We start from the raw sequence: 17,234 nt of genomic DNA, 5'->3' as shown, positions 1-17,234 counted from the left end.
GAGAGAGAGAGAGAGAGAGAGAGAGAGAGAGAGAGAGAGAGAGAGAGGCTGAACTGGAAACAAGCAGGGTGACTGAATTTATAATTCCCACACCGTGGTAGAGGTTAAAGGAACTCGAGTTTGATGTCAACCTGGCTAAGTAAAGAGATCCTGCACCCAAAATTTAAACAAAAACAAAACAAAAAGTGACTCTGGGAGAGGGATCATGAAGATGGAGATATTACTCAAAACTCATTCCATGCTAAGATCTATTTTATTTTATGGAAATGTACCTCACAACCCAAACAACCCCCGCCCCTGGCTCCATCACTCTGGAGCCTTTTCTGGGTTTCTCATCTGCTTTCTGCCAGCTCCCTCTGTCCTGTGTCTTCACTTGCAGGAGCAAAGCCTGCAACAAGGTCTGCTCAACAACTGTGCAGACTCCTGTGTCTCTCAAAGCCAACACTCCACATTAAATCAGAATGTCTAGCCTGGCATGCCAGCTAATATCTAGTATCTCAGCAACTGCAGAGTTGTGAGTTCCAAGCCACCCTGAGCTACATACAAAATGAAATCCAGTACAGCCCCACCCCCTACTGCCAAAAAAAAAAAAAAAAAAGTCTGAGTCTCTGCAGGAGCCTTCGTCTGGGCTATTTCTTTTTCTAGTTTTCCAGTGTATTCCTGGCACTCACACCCCTGCCCCTGAGGGCTATGGCTGAGTGCTGTTTTCTATATGAAAAAACAAAAGTCTGTGACCTTGGTTTTCCCCTGCATCTCTTAGCCTCTGACACCAGCCAGCTCAGACCAGTACTGGCCTCTTTGCTAAGTGTCTCATCTCTAGGCTTGCAATTACATGTGTGCCATCAGGAGACTGTCATTGCAACCCTCCTCTCCTGCATCTTTCTAAACTCAACACTCGCCTTCCAGTTAGGGCTGTTTTCTCAAAGGAGCACGGCCAGCCCCCTTGGCTCCTCATGGAAACGGCTACCCAGTGGCCATGCCTTGTTAGTAATTCGGCAAGGCCAGGGCACCTACCTCTGAAATCCCCTAATGTGCCTTTCACAGTCCAATTCCCATACCTATTCCCTCTGTGGGAATTCTTTCCATTCGCATTTACTGTCTAAAAAATCTTTCAAAAAGAAGCTTCTAGCTTTACAAAAGAGATGCCAGGGAAACTCCACTTCAGAAAAGGGTCCAGATACAACAAATTCACCCATCTTAGAGCGTCTTAAAGGATAACCACTGTATCATTCAGAGATATACCCGTCCAGTAAAAGCCTCTCATTGAAATACACAAGCCAGCCAGGCCTGAAGGTAAAGGCCTGTAATCCCAGCTACTCTGAAGGCTGAAGCAGGAAGATTTTGAGTTCAAGGTTAGCTTCAGCTCCAGAATGAATTCAAAGCCAGCCTAGGCAATGTCGTGAGATCCTGTCTTAAAATAAAAAGACAGCTGGGTGTGGCATGGTGGCACCTGTGTCTTCCTTTAATTTGGAGTCAGACAGACATATCTCTACACAGCAAGTTCCCGGCTATCTGTGGCTAATAATGAAACAGTGTTGGGTGGGGGAGCTAGGGATGTAACTCAGTAGTAGAGTGCTTGTCATGAGATCCTAGGTTCAGTCATCAGTTCCACAAATTAATTAACTGTTTAATTGATTAATTAAAACAGATGCCAACTGCTATTAGCCAGCACTTATCATTTTCATTTTAATAAACTGCAGCTGAATCATACCAAGGCCCGGTCTAGCCTTAGCGATTGAAATAGGTGAAGAAGCCACTTCGGAATCCCAGACAATGAGGCATCGTTGATGGAATGGCTTAAATCTACATGGCTTAGAAGGAGAAACCTACACATTGTAGGTCTTAAGACCTAGGAGGTTATGAAAAAATTAATACCAAATGAGGCTTTTATTCATAAACCAGAGAGGACACACCATGCAGGAAAGAGTCACAAAGACAGGAGAGGTTGGGTCTATACCTCAGTAGGAGGATGCTTGCCACGCTTGCCAGGCATGTTGGGTTCAATTCCCAACACAGAAAATGGGCCTCTAAAATGAACGGTCCCACCTGATCTATTGATTTGTGCATTAAAAAGAAGTGTCTGTGGTACTGGGGTGGAAGTCAGGACCATATGTGTACCACTGCCTCCTCTGCCCTTCTTTGTATTTAAAAAAAATTTAAGGCAGAGTCTCAGTAACATGCCCAGGCTGACCTTGAACTCTCTCTGCAGCCCAAGAAAGCCTTGAATTTTTGATCCTCCTGTCTCAGCCTTCTCATAGCTGGGATTATAGACCAGTACAGTAAACCTACAGGCCTAGCTCTTACAGGTATTTTATAAATTCTGACCCCATTGTCTCCTTTCTTTCCCAGAAACCAAAGCCCCAAAGAGATAGCAGAGGTCTGTACATAATTACCAAGATATATGTCCACGACTCACTGACTAGTAAGGGGGGGACAGTTTTTGAATGTATCTTTAAAAATAGCTTTAAAAAAAGTCTGAACTAAAACTTCTTTAAAAAATTAAAAAATAAAATAAAATAATTGATAAATTGAGCTACGTCAAAATTTAAGACTTTGGTGCTTCAAAGACTATCATTTAAAAATAAAAATAAAAAGATAAACCAGGGACTGACAGAAAATACTTAGAAATCATGTTTTATAAACAACTTGTATCCAGAATCTGTGAGGAACTATTTTGATTTAATACTTTAAAGGGGGCCTAGAGTGGGAGAGGGAGAAGGAGGGATGGGCGCATTGGTAGAATACTTGCTTAACATGCTAGCAGCCCTAAGTTTGATTCCTAGTACCACACACAAACATATATGAACATACAACCATGAACAAAATAACCCTGCTGAAAAATGGTCACAAGAGTCAGACATTTTTAACAATAAAGAATTAGGCTAGATCCATGGGCAAAGTTCCTGAGGAACTTAAAATGCTCACAACAAAGCTCGGAGTGACACCCTATGACTATAACCCAAGCTCGGTGAATATGGAGGCAGTCAATGCCTGGGTTCACTTTCCAGCCAATCCAGCTGAGACAGCAGGCTCTAAGTTCACTGAGAGACCTTGTCTCAAAAAAAAAAGACAGTGACAAGCAAGAAAAATACCTGAAGTCAACCTCTGGCCTCCACATACATACACAGATAGGTTCATACATACATACAAACACTCACGTATACATAGACACTGCAGGCACGCACGTACAAGCGTGCGCACACACACACACCAAACAAAATCTAAATGGCCAAGAAGCACATGAAAAGCTGTTTAATACCATCAAAAGTGCATCAAGACTACATTGAGGAACCCTGTCTCACCTACATATCTCTCTGGGGTTAGACACAGGGGCTGGAGAGATGACTCCATGGTTAAGAGCACTGGCTGCTCTTCCAGAGGACTTGGGTTTGGTTGGTTCCCAGGACTCATATGTTGGCTCACAAAAATCTGTCATTTCAGTGTCAGGGGCTCCCATGCCCTCTTCTGATCTGCATAGGCACCAGACACATGTACATATACACAAACAAAACACTCATGTATATAAGATTTTAAAAATTAAAAATAAAAACACAGATAAAACCTAAGCACCCAGGGTAGCCTGTAGTAAATAGTGAGACCCAGTCTCATTTTTTTTTTTAAAAATGACAACTACAAAATAAACAAACATCAGGCTTCAACACAGCCAGGGGTAGCGGCATGGACCATGGATCCCAACCTCTAGGGGCAGCAAGAACCATGGAGGTCTTTTGAGGAGATCCAATCTGGAAAATGAACTGGTTTTCATCTCGGACATCTAGAATTTGTTTGCTCAGAACCAGAGTGATGGTGCTGCCTGGGACCAGAGGCCATGTTGATATCTGTGGCCTGTGCTGCTGCGTAGGGTTACAATGGTGTTCATGCCCTGTGCTATGGTAGAGGGCCATGTTGATTTTCATGGTCTGAACTGCCACCATGCTGGGGTCATGTGGATGTCCGTGGTCTACACCGTCTCAGAAACTATGTTGAAGTCTGTGATCTGTGCTTCCATTGACTGTAAAGGACAAGGACACTTCTTTTGCTTTGGTATCAATGACTACAGGCACACAGTAGAGAAAGAGACTCATAGAAGGCTTCTGTGACAACCCCTAATCCTATCCCACCCCCAAAAGTAACAGTCTAGATAGGAAGCCATTGAAGTAAACTCTTAAAAATTGTGATAGGGATACTGAAGTGGAGCTCTTCACAACTGATGGCTTCCAGAGGGCATGGAAAAGGACTCAGTTTTGTTTTGTTTTTTTAAGGAGCTTGCCATTGGGAGTTTGACCGTGTTCCAGTAAGTATATGGGGAACATAAAGTGAACCTTCTATGTTCTCCTCCTCTTCCTCTTCTTTCTTTTTTCTTTTTGGGGGGAGGTCATGGGGAGGCAGTAGACTCGGAGGGACTGGTAAGTGAGTGATCAGGGTACATTACGTGAAATTCCCAAATAATCAATAAAAAAAAATTATATTGAAAAAATAAAAACAAAAAACAAACCACAGACAACAGCAAACACGGAGAAACTAAGATTCTCATAGATCACTAACAGGAATCTAAAACAATATAACCACCTGGAAATTTTTACCATATGACCCAGAAAAAAACATAAAAACATAAAAATTCATAGCAGTGTTATTCATTTGAAACAATTCAGATGATCTGTAGACAAAATGTGCTGTATCTATATGAAATATTAATTTACAATCAAAGGGAGTAACATAATGACAAATCTTCCAGCATGGGCAGACCCTAAGAACATCCCTGTGGGACTGGGGAGATGGTCCAGTGGAGAAAGTCCTTGCAGCACAAGTGTGAGGATGGGAGTTCGAGTCCCAACACCCATGTGAATGCCAAGCAAGCATGACGGCTCATCCAAACCCTCGGCTCCCGACGGGCAGAGACAAGTTCCCAGAAACAAGTCGGCTACCTAGACAAGCTGAACAAGGGAGCAGGGTTGATTTGAAAGACCCTGCCTCGATATGTAAGGTAGAGAGAGACTGAGGAAGACCCCCAATGCCTACCTGGGGCTTCCACATGTGTGCCCACACATGTACATCAACTCATGTGAACACAACCATACACATGTATCAACCCCTCAACACGTCATTAGGAGTAAAAGAGACCAGATTTTATATACCACTTATTTATATGAAATGTTCAGAGGAGTAAATTGACACAGGAAAAAAGAGACTAGCAATAACTAAGGATTCTGGGTAGGAACCGAGAGTGAGTGTAAAGAGGTATAAAGTACTTTTATGAAATAAGACAATGGTCTAAAAGGACTTTAGACCTCTGCAAACTTACTAAAATTAGAGTGTAATTAAAACAGGTGAATTTTCTGATAGGTATACAACATATTCTACCTCCAGGCAGCAGTTTGGAATTTTGAATTAAAAGAAAACACTCCTGCTATACATGATGATTTAATTTTTCAAAATATCAATAGCTATATCAACAGGGTGAATTATCTGAATTATCTGTAAATAACAGGATCATGGCCATCAGTCTCCTATTTTGTCATCTGGTTGGTTGGTTTGCTGTGGAATTACAAGGATGGACACAGGGCCTCCTGTGTGTGTTGGGTACATACCATCACTTGGCTGGACCCAAAGTCCTGCTGATCTTTTCTTATTCTTTTTTAAAAGAATATCTATTTATTTATTTATTTATTTATTTATTTATTTATTTATTTTTATATGTATGTATTTGGATGTTTTACTTGCATATATGGTTGTGCACGATGAGACGTAGGAAAGGGCCCAAGGAGGTTACAAGAGAGCATTGATCCCCTGGAACTGAAGTTACTCATGGTTGGGAGCCACCATTTTGATGCTGGAAATCAAACCCAGGTCCTCTGTAACAGCAGTCAGTGCTCATAAATGATGAGCCATCTCTCTGGCCCCTTATCCTTCTAAATTTTTTTAAACAGGAAGCCTTACTTTTACTATAAGGAAAACATGTTTCAGTTTATTGGCAAGGCAGTATATAGTGACCTTAAACAAGCTCCCTAGCTAGTTTGTGACTTAACCACGTCACCCCTGAAAGGGAGGGGGTGACAGTGCTAACCTCAGATGGTTATAGGAAAGACTAAGGTAGCTGATATTTGTGACATAGTTAGAAAAGTATCTGATACATGGCATTATATCTGTTGTTCTTTCCATAACGGAAAGAGAAGAAAGAACACAGAATGTGTATGCTTGCTTGCCTTCTACATGTGGCAAGAACCTGTGTGGAGAGGTGTTCTATATGAAGGCACTTATAGTAAATTTACCTACTTTTCATTTTGTCCAAGGCAAACTGGTTTGCTCCAGGTTGTGATGTAACTGGCCAAGGGAAAATTCTCTGAGGTTGGCTCTGACATAGATATCAACTGAGATGCAATCGGGGTGAGCACACTCTTGTCAGCTCATCGTGTCAAATACGTGACTGAGTCCAGTGACTTCAGGACGGATGTGAGTGAGCCATGCCCCAGGAGCTGGGTGAGCAACTGAACTGAAAACAGATGGAGGCCGGGGACTGCTAAGCATTTGTATGAGATGGAAGAGCTATCCTGTACTGTCAGGGGATCTGAGGAGTCATAAAGAGAAAACAGGACATTCTAGGTCACAGGAACAATGGATGGAAGTGTGGTTGTTGGGAGCAAGCCCGGGGGTTGGGGGAGAGGGCACAGACATGCCAGTCTGGAACAGAGGAGTCAAGCTGAAGCCCAGCAGGAGATAAGCTTAGGCCGATAGCATGGCACCTAGCCTGCCAGTGGGCCTGTTGGCGTCTCTCCTCTAGGCAAATGGAGGATGATGGAGGCCTTTGTCCTTGAGCCTTTGCAGGGATGAAAGTGGGTTCTGCTAATCACTGTGTGATTTGAACAAACCACTCAGTGTATTTGAGCCTTCTGGCCTTAAGTGGGGACAATAATATCATAGGAATTAGAGATATTTGTAAAATGCCGAGAATGATGCCTGCCACTAGAAAATGTTTGATCACCTTTGTTAAAAGATGGTAGTGCAGATTGGAGGAACAGAAGAATTTGAAAGCAGATAACGCTGGCAGGGACCCTAAGTATTCAGGAAGACTGTTGTGCCTGGAGTGGCAGAAACAAGTCAGAGTGACCAGCCACTTTCTCCACATGTTTGAATGAATTCCTGCAGGTATTCATACTCGAGGCTGACTAGCAGTCAGGGCTATGGTATTACGGTGAGAGTGTAGACTCTGCCGTCACGCTGCCGTCACGCTGCCTGTGTTAGGTGCTCGACTTCCCCATTTGCCAGCTTCATGTTTCCAGGAAAGTCACTCACCGTCCTTTCCCTCATCTGGAGACTGGAAACAACTTGAGAACTGTCGTGAAGATGCCACTTTTGTGTGTGAGAGAACAGGCATTAGGGCCATGATCTACCAGAATATGAGCAGTAGTGGAAGAGGTGTTGTTTTGGATTCTGTAAGGTGATTTTGAAGCTCAGAATAGTGAGCTAGGCAGGAGGTGGGAGGAATTTGTTAGTTCTTCCCAAGCAAGTTTTACCAAGATCAAAATTAGGAGGCCAACTAAAGGCCTGGAAGTCAATGATAAAGTTTCTGAACAGCAGACCCTGCCACAGAGCTGACTATGCTCACAGGTCTGGAGAATCCAAGGCCAAGCCTGGGCCCTTAAGGAGACAGTGAGTCCAAAGAGAGGACACACCCATCATATGCAGCACACTGGCTGGCCAGCGAGGCGAGGGCTCCTGGAGGAAGCAGCAGAGCCACAGAAGAAGGAAAGCCCTTGATCAGCAGGGGCCATCACTATTTCAGGAGACCGGATCATAAGCAGTGACTGGGAGTTATCACCCCCCAAAAGGTCTATTTTTCTCTGCTTAAGAGTGTAGTGGTCTTGCTGGGTATAGTAATGCACACTTTTAATCCCAGCAGTTAGGTCTGTGTGAGTTTGAGGCCAGCCTGGTCTACACAGTGAGTTCCAGAACAGCTGGGGTTACATAGAGATGCTCTGTATAAGATACAATAAAGTATTTTTTAAAATAGAGAATACAGTGGTTTGGGTTTTTTTTTATTCCAATAAAAATTGAGAGGTAAAAGGTTGGGTATGTTTAAGAAAAGATTATCATCTCAAAAAATCATGTTAAATAAAGTGATCCACAGAAAATGTACTCATAATCCATATCAGACAAATTAAGGATTGCATTTTTTAAATTATTATAGGATTAAGGAGATGGCATGGTACGTAAAGCAGTCACTGGGTTTGATCCCTGAGATTCAAAGGCAGAACGAGAAATCCAAGTCTTGAAAGATGTCCTCTGACCCTCACACATGCCACAGCAGAAACATACATACATACACACACACATACACACACACACACACATACATACACACACATACACACACATACACACAAATAAATAAATGTAGTACTTCATTTCATTTTAAAAGATAATTGTCCCAGTTGGATTTAACTGTCATCTTGACACAACCTTCTAGAGTTATCTGAGAGCCTCAGTTGAGAAACTGCCTGGATCAAATTGTCCCATGACACGTTGATGGGAGATTATCTTGGTTGTTAGCTGGTATAGGAAGGCCCAGCACATTGAAAGTGCTACCATCCCCGGGCAGGTAATCCTGACCTGTACAATAAAGCTAGTTGAGTATTAGCTGGCCTGCAACTAACTACCTAGGAGAAGCTGGAGCGATAGCTCAGCAGTTAAGAACACTGGCTGTTGTTCTTTCAGGGGTCCTGAGCTCAATTCCCAGCACCCTCATGGTTGCTGCAAGTGTCTATAACGGGATTGGATGCTGTCTTCTGGTATTTGTCAGACAGACATGCAGACAAAGCACACATTTACATTAAATAAGGAAGTCTTTTAAAAAGAGAGAGAAAGAGAGACCTTCAAAATACACTAGATGTAAGATGCAGCTCAGCTCAGGTGTACGTCCTACTGGGCAGGTAATCCTGCAGGTAATTCAGCAGCCACTAACTTGGTGATTTCTCAGTCTGTTATCAACATGGAAGCAAACCAGGTTAGCAAAGCAAATTCTGCCAGGATGAATAACACTGTAAGCATACTCGTGTTTGTTTGTTTGTTTTTGTTTTAAGATTATTTAAAATACAATTTTATTCTGATTCTAAACGAAAAGAACAGGAATGTCAGTAACAAACAAGATTTCACCACTGAATATTCTGATGTAACTACAGCAGTCTATCTTTGAAATCCAGGAAGGAAACAACTCTGTTCCAAACAGCTAAATATGCAATTCCAAAAAAAAAAATGAAGGTATGTATAACTGCCACATTCACTCTGAAGCCCGTTCATCTCCTTCAGCATCCCAAGGAAGTACTCGATCTGCTTAGCTAAATAAGGCGGCACACGCGCTGCCCCGCTGATATCACAGGACAGTTCCCATAAAACTAGACTTCTGATCCAGGGTTCCAGCTTCAACTTTCTTACAGGTCATCATCCTCATCCGGGAGAGCAGTTGTCTGAGCAACCTCTAAATCGTGCTGGTACTGTGCTGCCAAAGCTGGGACCATGACCACAGGTGGGGCAAGAGCAGGCATGGGAACAAACTCCAAGTTAGGCTCTCTGATGAGCTTTCTGGCAAGCCACAGGAAAGGCTTTTCAATGTTGTAGTTACTTTTGGCAGAAATGTCATAATACTGAAGATTCTTCTTTCGGTGGAAGACAATAGATTTTGCCTTCACTTCCCTGTCTTTAATATCCACTTTGTTGCCACACAATACAATGGGAATGTTTTCACACACGCGTACCAGATCTCTATGACAGTTCGGTACGTTCTTGTAAGAAACTATTGATGTTACGTCAAAGATTATAATGGCGCACTGGGCTTGGATGTAGTAGCCATCACGCAGGCCCCCGAACTTCTCCTGGCCGGCTGTGTCCCACACGTTGAACTTGATGGGTCCTCTGTTGGTATGGAAGACAAGTGGGTGCACCTCCACGCCCTGGGTGGCTACATACTTCTTCTCAAACTCGCCGGTCAAATGGCGCTTCAGGATCATCGTCTTCCCGGTGCCGCCGTTGCCCACCAGGACTAGTTTGAACTGGACCTGCCGGTCTCCCTGGGCGGCCATTGCTGCGATCCTTCCAGAAGAGTCCGTCCAACTGAAGCTGGAAAGATGGCGGAAGCACCCATACTCGTGTGTTTTTTTTTGTTTTGTTTTGTTTTGTTTTGTTTTTACCATGGGCCTCTGTCATAAGGGTAGAGAATTCAGAACAATAAAATGAATATTTTCACATCTATACCCAGTATCATGTATTTTATCAAGTTTTAAAAAGTTTTTTCCTGAAAAAAAAAAACAGCCTTATCAGGTTTCTACTTTACCAACTCATGGGAAAACCTGTACTGGATTTTAGAGATGTGTTATGAGAACAAAAATTTCACATATGTGAGAAAGAATGATGAGCTACCAAGCAATGATGTCATGACAGTATTTTGAAGCCAAAGGCTAAATTAATAGGTATGACTATTTTGACACATTATCCAGAAGCCACCTGCAGTTATAAGATAATTTTTTTTTTAAAAAATCGATCTGTTCATCTAGTCAGATATAATGGTTCATGTTTTCAGTCCCAGCATTCGGGAGGTGGAAGATCAGAATTGAAAGTTACCCTCTACAACATATCAAGGCTGAGGCCAGCCTGAACTATGTGGGCCTGAACTACGTGAAACCCTACCTCAAAAAAAAAGAAAGAAAGAAAGAAAGAAAGAGAGAGAGAGAGAGAGAGAGAGAGAGAGAGAGAGAGAGAAAGAAAGAAAGGGATAAATCTTAAAAATCACATTCACTTATATAGTTTTAAAATACATACACACAAAATACTGCTTGGGTTGACAATGTGACTACTGCTAGCTACTGAGATCTTTAAAAGATCAAAACATTAGGCTGAAGAGATGACTCAGAGGTTTAGAGCACTGACTGCTCTTCCAGAGGTCCTGAGTTCAATTCCCAGCAACACATGGTGGCTCACAACCATCTGTAATGGGATCTGATGCCCTCTTTTGGAGGAGCCAGGAGTTAGTGCCACCTCAAACTGGCAGTAAAGGCCATTTATGAGGCAGAGGCAGGTGGATCTCTGTGAGTTCATGGGCAGTTGGTTTATGTAGTGAGTTCCAAACTAGGAAAAGCTACATAGTGAGACTCTGTCTCTAAAAAAAACAACAAAATGAAACAAAACCAAAAAGAAATCTTAACAACCCTAGTTGAAAAAGCTCTGGAAAGGCCATATTCCCAGGCCCACTTAAGAGGAAAAGCCCACTTCAGCCTCCTGCTCTAAAACCTGCTGACTCTTTGCATTGTATAGAGCTAAGGATGGGTTTTACATATTTACATGGCTAAGAGAGGAAAAAAATCACAGACAGACTGTTTGGGGTTACATGAAAATGATATTAAATTCAAGTTTCAGGGTCCACAAATTTGGAACACAGTCTCTGTTCTTTACCAACCATTTGTAACTACTTTGCAGTTTTGGTAGTTTCGGAGACCATAGGGACCATAAATCTTAAACTATTTAATAATTTTCCCTAAACAGTGTGTGACACTTGCTGTAAGAATCCCTTCTACACACATTTTTGGAGATTCACTGTCTGAAATATTAAAATTAAGATATCCTGGAAGGTGATAACACATTTAGAACTAAGTATCAAGTGTTTTCTAGAAGACAACTTTGGTCTAAAATGATACTCCTGTCTGCCTTTCAGACAGACACCCAGAGGAGATGGGCTTGCTGAGAAATAGTTATCCTGGAAACAACTTGTGTTAGAGACAAGGGTATTCAGAGGAGGAAGCCACTACTGTTACCTAAAAGAGGTCTGCAGGCCAGCCTTACCAGGTTGCCCTGCAAGACAAGAACTCCTAGTTCAGCCTAGCAGGAGGTTAAATAAAGGCAGGGATACAGATGGGCATGTGCATTCCAGAAATAAAAACGAAGTGCATGTGGCTGAACCTGAGGGGCACAGCAGAGCCAGCATGGAGATTGTCTGTTGATCACAGGAGTAATGAACACAATCCACAGCTCTCCGTGTGCCCGACACAAGTGCTTTCTATGTTAATTCATTCCATTATTGTAGTAGTGTTTGACCTGGGTAGGTCGAGTAATTTATTATTCTCACTTTATAGATGAAGACTTGGGGGGGGCGCCAAAGTTCTATACTTCTCACCCCAAAAGAAGAGGCATAATAGTGGTTGGATCCAGGCTAAAAAAAATAATAATTACATTTTTTTTCCTTTCAAGACAGGGTTTCTCTGACTGTCTTAGAACTCACTCTGTAAAGCAAGCTGTCCTCAGACTCACAGAGACCTCCCTGCCTCTGCCTCCTGAGTGCTGGGATTAAAGTCGTACATCACTACCACATCCAAGATGTCATTTCTCATCTGTTGTCTCTCCTGGGCAGCAGTAGCTTGGAGGTAGTGGCTTAGGCTTGTGATTTCATCATTCTGGGATCATGAATGCAAGGTCATCTTGGGCTATATACAGCAGGGCGCTGTCTCTAGAAACAAACTAATAAGCAAAATAGTGTCCCCAGGCAGCAAGGAGTAGACATGAAGAAGTGAGGTATGTCTCAGGTCCTGGGATGATCTGACAACTCTGTGAAGAAGTGGTAAACACTTCATTAGGGCTGTTGACAATGGGGATTCTTGAAGCCACCTCAGACAAACCAGAAGGCAGGCAATTAAGTGTTAGGTATGTTACAGATAATAAATCCCATAAAAATTAGATAAAGGAGACAAGGAAGATGCGGGTCTTAAGACTTTGGTCAAGGAACTGTCCTTCAAGCCAGTCTTTGGGTCATGGGAACAAGGAACTATAAAGTCTACAATAATCTTATAAATCTCCTATGCTTTGTATATTCCTACCTATATCTCCAACATCAAGACCAGCACCTCTTATGCCCAAAGGGCTTATTAATATTTGTTGAATCTACAAATGAGTTTTAAATACATGCATGTTTGGGGACAAGAGAGAAGAATCAACAGTTAAGAACATTCGTTGTGGGGCTGGTGAGATGATGGCTCACTGGTTAAGAGCACTGACTGTTCTTCTGGAGGTCATGAGTTCAAATCCCAGCAACCACATGGTGGCTCACAACCATCTGTAATGAGATCTGATGCCCTCTTATGGGGTATCTGAAGTATACTTACATATAATAAATAAATAAAAACCTTTGGGCCAGAGGGAGAAGGGAAGAAGAAACAAAAACAAAAAATTGCTCTTGTATAAGAATTCCCAGCAAGCTATCCATAACTCCATTCCAGGGTGCAGTGGTTTGTATTGGCTTGATCCAGGGAGTGATATTAGAGGTGTGACCTTGTTGAAGTAGGTGTGTCACTGTGGATGTGGACTTTAAGACCCTCACGCCTGGAAGCCAGTCTTCCACCATCAGTCTTCAGATGAAGATGTAGAACTCTCAGCTCTGCCTGCATCATGCCTGCCTGGATGCTGCCATGCTCCCACCTTGATGATACTAGACTTAAACCTCTGAACCTGTAAGCCAGCCCCAATTAAATGCTGTCCTTTATAAGATGTGCCTTGGTCATGGTGTCTGTTCACAGCAGTAAAACCCTTACTAAGACACAGGGTGTGGTGGTTTAAATAAGAATGACCCTCGTAGGCTCATAGATTCGACTGCTTAGTCATCAGGGAGTAGCACTATTTTAGAAGGATTAGTAGGTGTGGCCTTGTTGGGGGAAGTGTGTCACAAGGGGTGAGCTTTGAGGTTTCAAAAGCCCATGCCAGGTACAGTTCTCTCCCTGCTGCCTGTGGATCAGAGGATAAAGCTCTCAGCTACTGTGTCTGCCTGTGTACCTCCATGTTCATAATAATGAACTGAACCTCTGAAATTGTAAGCAATCCCCCAATTAAATGCTTTCTTTTATAAGAGTTGCCTTGGTCTTGGTGTCTTCACAGTAAAAGAACACTGAGTATGACACAGAAGACCCAATGCCCTCATCTAACTTCGTCTAAGAGCACCGAGCTCTTAGGAGTGCAGGCACATACATGCAGGCAAAACACATAAAATGATCAAATCTAGTATATATATATATATATATATATATATATATATATAACAAATCTTGTGTGTGTGTGTGTGTGCGTGTTGTGTGTATTTGAACAGGTAATATGAATACATGGTCCAAAAGTAACATGATTCTAAATGCTAGAATGAAAGTTTTATCTCAGCAAGCTCCTCTCTTTTCAGACAAGTGAGTTTTATGCTTTTTGAGGGTTTGTTTGTTTGTTTTGTTTGCTTTCAAAGGTATGAGCATGTATAAGCAAATACATAATGTGTGTAAACTCTTTGGGGGAAGGAGGGTGTCAGAGACAGGATTTCTCTGTGTCACCCTGGCTGTCCTGGAATTCATTCTGTAGACCAGGCTGACCTCAGACTCAGAGATCTTCCTGCCTTTGCCTCTGGAGTGCTGGGGTTACAGGTGAACACCACAGCCGTCACCACCACCACCCCTGCACGTGTCCACTCTTAACTCTTCCCATACCAATACATTTTAATGTAAGTTATGGCCTAGTGTGTGTGCAGTGTTCACTGCCTATAGGGAAATTCTTCTGTAAACATTTCTAAGGATCTTCCTGTATCTAAGCAGTCTGTTGAGGTTTACATTTGGGGTATTCCACAGAGGCTCCTGTACTGAAGGCTTGCTCCCCTATTGAAGCAGTGGGCCTTTGGGGGAATGATTATGTTGTGAGAGTTCCAATCTCATAAACAGATTAATCTATTGATGGGTTCACAGTTGAATGAGCTATTGCTATTGGAGGGGGTGGTAAGGAAGAGTGGAGGGTGGAACCTGATTGGAAGAAGCAGATCACTTCCAGACAGACACCTCAGAAGGGTTTGTCTGACTGATTTCTCCTCTCTTGGTCAACTTTCTCAACATCCAAGCACCATAAAGTTCTGCCTTAACTCGGGCTACCATGGCATCAACAGAGCCAGTTGACCTTGGATTGAAGCATCAGAAGCAATGAACCAAACCACTTCTTTTTAAAAAATTGTTTCTCTCAGGTGTTGGGTCTCTCAGCGACCCAAAGCTGGCTGTATCCGCTGTATGATGCCTGACCTTCATCCGCCTTTCAGCCTTGGCCCTGTGGATGTGTTCTTCATTTGCTACCAGAAATAGGATGACGAGGTGATAAGCAGGAGTTGACTGAGGAAGATCTGGATGAGGGCCGTGAAAGCACAGTGATGTGATTTTGCTTCTTGCCATTAGCAAGAGGTCCCCATCACACATGCCCTGAAAGATTCATTGCCTGAGGTGATCCAGTCTAGTGTGGGGCGCTGGGCTTTGGGGTCAACAAACTTGGATTGTTCCTTACAACCTGCTGTGGAGAGTGACTGTCCTTTGATCCAGGCAACCTCTACCTTGGGGAGCTCTGCTTTGTCCCAAGGATCACCCCAGCTGGACTAGTTGATTGTTTACATCCTTTCCTGGAGGAGTGAGGAGGAGGGTCACAAGACTTGAGTGTCCAGCCACTCCCTACCGCCTATTGTGTACAGTTCTGCCTTTAATTAAAAGTGCCCTGGGGAGGTGGGGGACTGGACTAGAGTATGTATACACGCCTGGTAAAAGCTCCATCTAGGTTACTATAGGCAAGCCTTTATTCTTGCTGGTTAAAGGTTTTTCAGGTGCAGCCTCTTGGGATAGGAGAGTGCTTACACCCCCTTAAGTAGCCCCCACTTTGCTCTGAAAGGAAGTCTAGTTCACTCATCTGTTCTCCCAGAGAGTACTTTGGCAGAATTCTGCCTTAGTTAGGACCTGGATGGTTCTCGTGGGGAGAAATCCTAGCAATATCTGCATTCCCGTGGACAGCTGCAGACTTCCTCTTGGGCATTTCACTTCTCGGCTAGACCAGTAGTGGACTGGAACTATGAAGAGTGTAATGGGACAATGAGTGCACATGGACAGTAGAAGTATGCAGAACTTGAGAGGGAATAGCTATTGTACACTGTGATGGTGTCATGCTGTCAGAATTCCTTCCTATATGTCCATCTGAGGTGGATTAGTTACTATTGAGAGGAAGAGGATTCTCACTTTGGTGAGGAAAATGGTTTAAAACAAAGACCATGTCACAACAACCAGATTTTATTCCTGGGACCTACATCATGAAAGGAGAGAACTCCCAAAAGTTATTCTCTGACCTCTACACACATGCCCACACATGTGCTCCTAGGTATGGTGGAGGAGAAAGTTTATTATAGATATGTGGGAGAGCATAGCCAGAGGCAGACATGTCTGGGAGAGTCTAGAATGGTCATGACCCTGAACCATGTGGGGAGAGGGAGAGAGGAAGGGAGAGAGGGCAGTCAAGTACAGCGTACAGCAGCCAGGAGGCCAAAGGTGCAAAAGGATACAAAGGACAGTAGGTAACCAAAGTGTCTGGATTGTATAGAGAAGGGCCTCTGGGGGTAGGGCAGCTCAGCGCCTGGCTGGAGAGTTCAGGGTAGAGGGCTGAGTATTCTAGCCATACACTGTTAATAGGTAAGGACTAAAGGATACTGGGAAAACCCAGAGGCCAGATCTCCTTTGATATGTTAAGTAGGCATCTCAGCTGTTAGTCTGGGGTTTGAAACTTAACACCTGCAAAAAATCCTCAAGAGCTGGAGTTACAAAGGGTTGTGAGCTGCTGGGGGTTCACCAAGATCCTCTGCAGTGTCAGCCAGTGCTCTTAACTCTTGAGCCATCTCTCCAGCCTCCAATAATTTTTTTTTCTTTCTTTTTTTTTTTTTTTGGTTTTTCGAGACAGGGTTTCTCTGTGTAGCCCTGGCTGTCCTGGAACTCACTCTGTAGACCAGGCTGGCCTCGAACTCAGAAATCCGCCTGCCTCTGCCTCCCAAGTGCTGGGATTAAAGACGTGCGCCACCACTGCCCGGCCCAATAAAATAAATAAATAAAATTTTTTAAAGTTAAAAAATGAAAAAGATTGAAAATGGATGCGGCGGCATAACGCTCAATATGCGGACACTAACTGAACTGTAGACTTGGAATGTGTGAAGTCAACGGTGTGAATTAAACCTCGGGAAAAGCCGTACAAATCCTGTGGTGGGAAGATAAGGATGAGGAGGGGGAGGAAGGAAGCCTAGAAAAACCCAGGAGCAGCAGAGGCAAGATTGTGCCGGAAGGGCAGGCACGGTGGGACAGCAGCTTCGCCCATCCAAGAGCTGCATCTTAGTCCCAGCTCAGCCTTCAGCTGACCGAGGCCTTGGAAACCTCCTTCACTTCTATGTG

General features: G+C 43.4%; 1 protein-coding gene across 1 annotated transcript; it reads right to left on the bottom strand.

The window, feature by feature from the left end:
- Positions 1-9,425: 9,425 nt before the first annotated feature.
- Positions 9,426-10,073, bottom strand: LOC114615101 (GTP-binding nuclear protein Ran-like). Its single transcript, XM_028760747.1, has one exon. It carries the CDS (start codon positions 10,071-10,073, stop codon positions 9,426-9,428), a length of 648 nt encoding a protein of 215 aa, XP_028616580.1.
- Between the last annotated feature and the right edge of the window lie 7,161 nt (positions 10,074-17,234).

Source organism: Grammomys surdaster, unplaced genomic scaffold, assembly GCF_004785775.1.
Source record: "Grammomys surdaster isolate TR1022 unplaced genomic scaffold, NIH_TR_1.0 126568, whole genome shotgun sequence".
Lineage (NCBI taxonomy): Eukaryota > Metazoa > Chordata > Mammalia > Rodentia > Muridae > Grammomys > Grammomys surdaster.
The sequence above is the reverse complement of the archived record's forward strand: the minus strand, read 5'-3'. Positions and strand labels throughout refer to the sequence as shown.

Bases quoted from the DNA above. Each gene is read 5' to 3' on its own strand.
- LOC114615101 (XM_028760747.1), bottom strand. From the start codon at position 10,073: ATGGCCGCCCAGGGAGACCGGCAGGTCCAGTTCAAACTAGTCCTGGTG.